This window comes from Nannospalax galili, unplaced genomic scaffold (assembly GCF_000622305.1).
Source record: "Nannospalax galili isolate Female #2095 unplaced genomic scaffold, S.galili_v1.0 scaffold579, whole genome shotgun sequence".
In the NCBI taxonomy this organism is placed as follows: Eukaryota; Metazoa; Chordata; class Mammalia; order Rodentia; family Spalacidae; genus Nannospalax; species Nannospalax galili.
In genome coordinates, this window is record NW_008344599.1 from 2,465,463 (window position 1) to 2,472,876 (window position 7,414).

Consider the following 7,414-nt stretch of genomic DNA (forward strand, 5'->3'; position numbering starts at 1 on the left):
AGAAAGGCCTTCATCCAAATTTAAGCGTGACTTTTGAAAAAAAAAAAAAAAAGAAATCCCAATGGACTTTGATAAGAACATTTGAAATCTGCCCTGTTCTGACTTTCTCTGGTTCCCTGTCTAGAACTTGAAATGCTAATTCTTGCCTTTACTTCTCCTTCAAATACCCTATTCATCAGTCAAGGACTTTCTTTTCTCCTTACAGATAAGAGTTATGCAATTTGGGAATCTTTTAGAGAGATCCACTGAAGGGGTACTCCAAATGCCTCACCCTACATCCCTGTTCAGCATGGAAGAAGCCGGAGTGGTCTCTGTCCCAATTTCCTATGGGCAATTTGGGTAACCTTTTCAGAGGATGGCATGATAGGAACAGGAGGTAGGAATTGGCTAGGCAGTTAGTGTAAAAAGACCCCAAAGAAAAGTAGCCAGTTTCTTGGCTAAAAGTCAAAATGTCCTTGAGCCTCTAAGCAACATACTGTTCCAAAGTCCAAAAATGTCAAAAGTATCTGGGACCTCTTATCCCTAAAAGATTTTGGAGTTACCTCTTCAGAGGATGGAATGTTACAGTAGCAACCCCCCCACAAAAAAAGAAAGAAAGAGATAAAGAAAGAAAAAGAAAAAGAAAGAATAAAAGAAAACAAGTTGTCAGAAAAAAGTGATGGGGAGATATGGGAGATGTTTGAGGGGAGGGAGTGGGTGTGGATTTGATTAAAACACCTTATATGCATGTATAAAATTCTCAAGTTTTTTTTAAAGTAAAAAATAGAAAAAGAAAAAATATTTTTAAAAAACAAGCAAGGACTGGTGGAACACACTTGGAATCCTAACACTGGAGATGTGGAGACAGCAGATCCCCAGGGCTCCCTGGTCAATTAGTCTAGTCTATGTGGTGAGCACCAGGCCAATGAGAGAAAATGTCTCAGAAAAGAAAAAGAGACGAGTTCCTAAGGAAGGACACCCAAGATTGTCCTCTGACCTTTACATATGCATGTACACAAATGCATATGCAAAATCAGTTCATCTACTGTCACAATTAGTAAGTGTGGAATGTAAAATTGTGTTTGCTGGAAATAACCATAGTCAAACGGAAGTATGGTTCCATTTTGTCCTCCAACACTGCCAAGGATTTGCAAGGCCTGATTCCTTGCAATGAGTGAAATGTGTTCTCTAAGAAAAAAGGTTATGGGAGCTGCAGAGATGGCTGAGCAGTTAAGAGGACTGAATGCCTGTGCAGAGGACCCAGGATCAGCTCTCCGCACCCATATGGCAGCTAACAAGTATCTGCAACTCCAGTTCCAGGGAATCCTATGCTGTTTTCTGACCTCCATGGCCATTGCACACACACATCAACATGTGATTCACTCACATACAGGCAAAGTACTCATACATATAGAAAATAAAATAAACCAAGAAACAAGGAAAAATGGTAATTATCTTGATACATACATATGGTTATATGATATATATATATGGCATCTCTCTCTCCATATATATATATATAAACAATGAAAATGTCTTCCAAAATCAAAATTTGACCACCTCTTCACACTCCAGAAAAAACTGTAATATTAGAATAAGCATATACAATTTAGTAGAGAACCATAAATATTCAATGTAGGAAACCAGGATGGCATGCCCTAGGGTGATTTGAGGCTAAAACCCTTTTTTTTTTTTCCTCAGAGTTGCTTGATATTTTTATTTTATAGTTGTCTATACTGAGAATTCCATTTCCATAAATATGATAAATATACAGAAAAATGACAGAAGTATGTTGAGGGCCACTGCAGAATTGTTGGTAATTCTTATTTAATTCAAGCTCAAAAGTTAACCAAATGAAATTCCATTCAGAATACCAAGCAGTAATTTTAAAAATTAAACCTTCTAACACAATACAAAGATATGCTAATTTGATACATGGTAAGGAATGATGGTACAGCCTAAAACTTTTTAAGTCCAGACTATGTTCTCTACTAAAGGGAGTGGCACTGAAAATAGTATCTCTAATATCCCTATCTTGCAGAACACTGCAGGTCTAGCAATAGAAAAGCAGCCAGGTCAAAAGTTTAGGCTCCTTGCTCTGTGGGAAAGCACCTCGGTCAACAGCCCTTAGCTCATCTCCCTGTCCTGAAAAAAACTCAGCTATAGTTAGCTAATAGATTAGGCCAGGTTAAAGTTTACTCCTGAGCTAAAAGCTAAAAGTTTACCATGCTTTTAGCCCTAAGAAAGAAAACTTTGTGGCCAACAAATTACTGGATAGTCATTGCTAACCTTGAGTAAAGGTTTTACCATCTTATTGGTGCCAACTAAAAGGCTATATGTCTTGTTTCTTTGTGTCCTAAATCTTTGTATGTGACTGCCATACCCCATGCGACTGCCAGTTCCTTGTAATGTATAAAAACCCTGTGAATTTTGTAATAAATGGCTTGTTGTGAAGGAAAGCACAAGTTCCAGAGTTGTTACTCTGTTACCGATACAGTCTCTTTGCCCCCTGAAGTAAGATTCTCTGCTGGGCAAAGCAAACATGAGTTTAGATAATTCAGTATATAATACCATAACAGAACTTTAAGCAAATACCCATCTTTTTTCTTTTTTTACTGAATTTTTGTGATTTTCATACAATATAATTTGGTGGTACTTAGATCCCATTCCCTACCACCTCCCCTTTTTACCCCTCACCCAATTAAATGTAATACGTGGCCTATAAAGTCTAATATGTGCCTCCAAATGTCTTTCAGTGTGTGACCATCCATTGTAACCTGATTAACTGGCCAAGAATCTCATGTTTGAAAGAGACTGTCTCTACCTCTCCCAGCTGTCATCTGTTGACAGTTTGTTTCTTTAGATGTATTGGAGCTTCTTACCTACTTCCTCATGTCTATGCTGCAATTTTTTCTGGATTGAACTTGCATGGGACTTGTGCATACTGTTGCCATTTCTGTGAGTTCATCTGAGGAACTGGTGAACTCTCTAAAATCTCTGTTTCCTTGTGGGCATCCACCTCCTTTGGCTCTTACAATCTCTCTGCCCTCCCTTCTGCAATGATCTCTGAGCCTTAGTGGGGCAAAAGTTTGACATAGATGTGATACTTAGTAATAACACTCCACTAGCTCATGTTCTCAGCAAGTTGGAGTCCATTCCTAAAGTTGAAATCAGGCTTAGGAACCTGGGGTTAACAGGTCACAGAATATAGGGGAGACCCTACTACTAGTTTTCTACTAAATAGTTATCATATTAAACTGATGCTTCATGACTTGTTGTTATACCTATAGATTAATGCATGCCTCAACTCTCACCAGAGAAGTTTCCTTATGCAACAAATGGTGATAAACACAGAAACAAATACCCTTCTTAATTTCAGAGCTGCATTCCTCCTACTTAACACTCACCTTTTCTTGATCTTTTGACGACTTACTTCAAACTGGAATCCTAACCTAACCCTTGCTGATTGTCTCCTTTACAACTTGCAGAGCCTGTGCCCCACAGCCTCTGATCCCTGCCTATGGCTGTATCCTTGATTTTTTAAAATTCTTGATTCTTCCTGCTTGTTTGGGTTTCCAAAATTATTTGATTCTTACTAGGAAGCACTTCCTGTTACTTTGCATAGGCCTCTGTGATGCTCTGTTTACTCCCCAGCATTTCATCCTTTCAAGTCTCAAAGATCTACATCCCTCTTTCTAGCCTCTTCAATCAGACATATTGCCAGGGGACAGAACTTTGCATTTCTTTAGCCATGTATATCATGAGATACAAGATGCTGGACTCATCTGGCTTTAGCTTCCACCAAAATTAACTGGGCAAAGATAGGGCACCTTAAGATGATGCTTTCTATAAATTCCAAATAATAATAGCTGATTTTGTTGTGTTTTTAATGTACTGTAGTCTTTGTTCTGCTGACCTTATAGTAAACTTCATAAGAAAGCCTTGTCAAATAGAGGCTCAATATTCCATTTGGCAGTGGAGAAAATGGAGGCATAAAATACTAAGAAATTTGTCATATGGATTCTTATATGAAAAGTTAAAAGACTACTCTTAAAATTCAGCAAAATTGGTCTCATAATCTCCTTCAAAGACCATGAATTGGGTATATAAGGGTACGTTCACATCAGAGGAGCTATGAATATATACCTGTAGAAGAGCCGACAGTGTTATAGCACAATGATCAACTTTGATTAATATCAGGAACCTGAATCACCTAGGGAGATTTTCTAGATTACTTCTATTACCCCCATCCCAGATCACTTATGTCAAGATATATTGAGATGGATCTCATTAACACATATTTTGAAACCTTTTCAAACTCCAAGTGACTTAAAACCTCAGACTACTGCATTTGGAAGTAGACTTTTATGTATTACATAGAATTCCTAGGACATCATTATCCAACACTGGTCAGAGTATATTTAGGGACTGTTATGAATAAGACTGATTTTTTTTCCAAATCACCCCAGAACAGTGGAATGCTGTCCAACTATTGTGAAATGGCTTCTCTTCTCTCATTCAGAATATTTCTGCCCTCTGACCATCTCCTCTGCTTCTCTAGCCTGCTCCCTAACTTAATTTCCACCAAATTTTTGCTGAAAGAGAGGTGTGTTTTCTTATTTTCCAGAGGGCAAGAAAAATATGAGTTCCTGTCTGAAAATCATCATCTTAGTCTAAGTTCATTTCCCAGGCCACTCCCCACTTATCTCATTAATAAGTCCAATAGATCTGAAGCCTAGCTTTGCAAAATCTCTTGTATTTTTAATTTCATTCATCCTCCAGGAAGATGGCAATGATGTCTTACTAGTCCATCTGCATCTAGTTTTGCATGGTAAAAGGATCATGTCTGAATGAAGGTATTCAACTGCTGTCTAAACCCCACTCCCCCCAAATCCCTACCCAAACAGAGTCTCATTTATAAAACCTTTACAGCCAGTCCGAATAGCTCACCACACTCTATAAGATACCTGCATTGGCTTACCACAGAGCTTGTATTTATTCTGTTCTCTTTGAAAGTCCCAATCAGTTCAGTCAGTATTCTGACTCTTCTTTAGGACACATTCAAGGGCTGTGTTAGACATGAAGTCTTCACAGATCCTCACACTAGAGTAACCTTTCCCTGAACTAAAAGCCAACATCACCTTCCATAACACATTGATAATAGCAGTTGACATTTATTAGATCGCTATGAACAATACTAAATTTGCATATGCACGATATACTTTAGTCACCAACAGAGAGGAATGGGGTACATTTTACAGATGAAGACTTTAAGTCTGAAAGAGTTATGCAGCTTTCCCAGGTTGCACAGCTACTTATTTGAGGAGCTCACATTCACATTACTGTTGGGTTACTATGGGAGTTCACTGCACTTTATTTATCCCTAAGAGTGCCCAGCATAATGTATGAAACATGTAGATGGAGGGGTGAGGAGAGCAGAATGGATAATTCAACAACAAATTTGGAAGGATAATACCTCAGCTGAGCAGTGAGGTATGAAAACAGAGGCAGGGCTTCTTCCTGCTCTGCACCTGCCAAACTCTTTGTCATGGAATTTCAGACTTTGAAAGAACAAAATTGGTCAAATATTCTGATTGTGTAATGATTTTGGAATTCTCAACGATATCTTTGAATCCTGACATCCCTGTCTTGAACTTAAACACTACAATTTCCTTCATTTTGTTTAGCTCATTGGGAAAATTTGTGATGATCTTAATGCATAAAGAAAATTCTTACTTGTAGGTTTCAGTAACTAGGATTGACATCTATGAGGCCTGAATTTGAAAATTCTGGTTTTGATCTCACTATGAGTTGAAAAGAGAGATTGGAGCAGAAAATCCCTGCTTGTCATTCCAAGCAGCCTGGAAGGAATTGGCAGAGGCAGGACACGGCTTTTCCAGGGGTTTTGGGTAGTGTCACCATGTCTAAGGTCTGGACTAGAACCTCATTTGTACTACACAAATGAGACTGTCTTTGGGCTAGCCTTCATCCTTTACTTAGTAAGCTCCCTTGAAAAGCATTTCTCAGAGCTGTCTGTACAGCACGATTCCTTAGACTATAAACAATGGGATTGAGGAGAGGGGTTGCCACTGTATAGGTGACAGCAATAAGCTGGTCCCTCTCCAGAGAGTAGCTTGCTTTGGGCCTCAAGTACATGAAGGAGGCACAGCCATAGTGAATAATGACGACTGTGAGATGAGAGGCACAAGTAGAGAAAGCTTTCCTCTGTCCGTCAGAAGAAGGGATTCTCAGGATTGCTACTAGTATGTAGGCATAGGAAATGGTGATGAAGAAAAAGGAGACCAAGAGGACCAGCAGGCTGAGGATGAGGATTCCCAGCTCACTTAGTCTTGTATCCCCGCAGGCAAGGCTTAGCACTGGAGGTGTGTCACAGAAAAAGTGCTGTATTTCATGGGAACTGCAGAATGAGAGACAGAAAATGACTAGTGTCATTCCCAGTCCAAAGAGGTATCCACTCAGGAAGGAAGTGCCAACTAGCTGGGCGCAGAGTGTGGGATTCATGCGGCTGGCATAGTGCAGTGGGGCACAGATGGCCACGTATCTGTCAAAGCCCATGACTGACAAGAGGAAGCAGTTGCTACAAGCCCATGAGGCAGAGAAAAACATCTGGGTAGCACAGCCCATATAGGAAATAGTCTGTCCACCCATAACCAGGCCTGAGAGCATCCTAGGAATGATGCCTAATGTGTAGCAGGTCTCAGAAAAGGATAGGAAGGAAAGGAAAAGATACATGGGTGTGTGCAGGTGGCTATCCAGTCTGATCACTATGATGATGAAGACATTGCTGGTGAGGGTGATGAGATACAGAGAGAGAAACACGACAAACAGCAGGAGTTGCAGTTCTCCAAAGCTGGAAAAGCCCAGAAATACAAATCCCCTCCAGCAGGTAATATTGGTTTGTAACATTCTGAATGATAGTCCTGGTACTTTTGCTAATTCCTCCCACCATACCAGTAGATGTCGATCTTCTTTACAAGACAGATGAGGTAGGTTCTCATTTCTTGGCTCCTGTGGGACACAAAAGAGAATTACTAATTTAGAATGCAAAGTTTAGAAAATTGTGTGCAACATTAGACGTGTATGCAAAGATCTACCCTTATACACATGTATGCAAATGGCAATCAATCATCACCTACCGAGGTACACATAAACTCACATATGATCATATGCGTGTAGACACATACAAGGCATACATTATGCATAGTCACACACTCAAAACCATGCATTGCATAGTTTCTATCAATTGCCCTAGAGTTACCAGCAAATATGTCAGTTATATCTTTGTATTACAATCACACATACTGCAATACATGCAAGTTTGGAAAATATATGCACCACATTTTCATTCACCCTGACTTTATATCTAAGAATATGTGGATTAGACACCACACACACACACACACACACACACACA

General features: G+C 39.5%; 1 protein-coding gene across 1 annotated transcript; it reads right to left on the reverse strand.

Moving 5' to 3' along the window:
* Nucleotides 1-5,953: 5,953 nt before the first annotated feature.
* On the reverse strand, nt 5,954-6,949 carry LOC103740260 (olfactory receptor 10Z1). The gene has a single exon (XM_008840854.1). It carries the CDS (start codon nt 6,904-6,906, stop codon nt 5,965-5,967), a length of 942 nt encoding a protein of 313 aa, XP_008839076.1. The 5' UTR covers nt 6,907-6,949; the 3' UTR covers nt 5,954-5,964.
* Nucleotides 6,950-7,414: the final 465 nt, after the last annotated feature.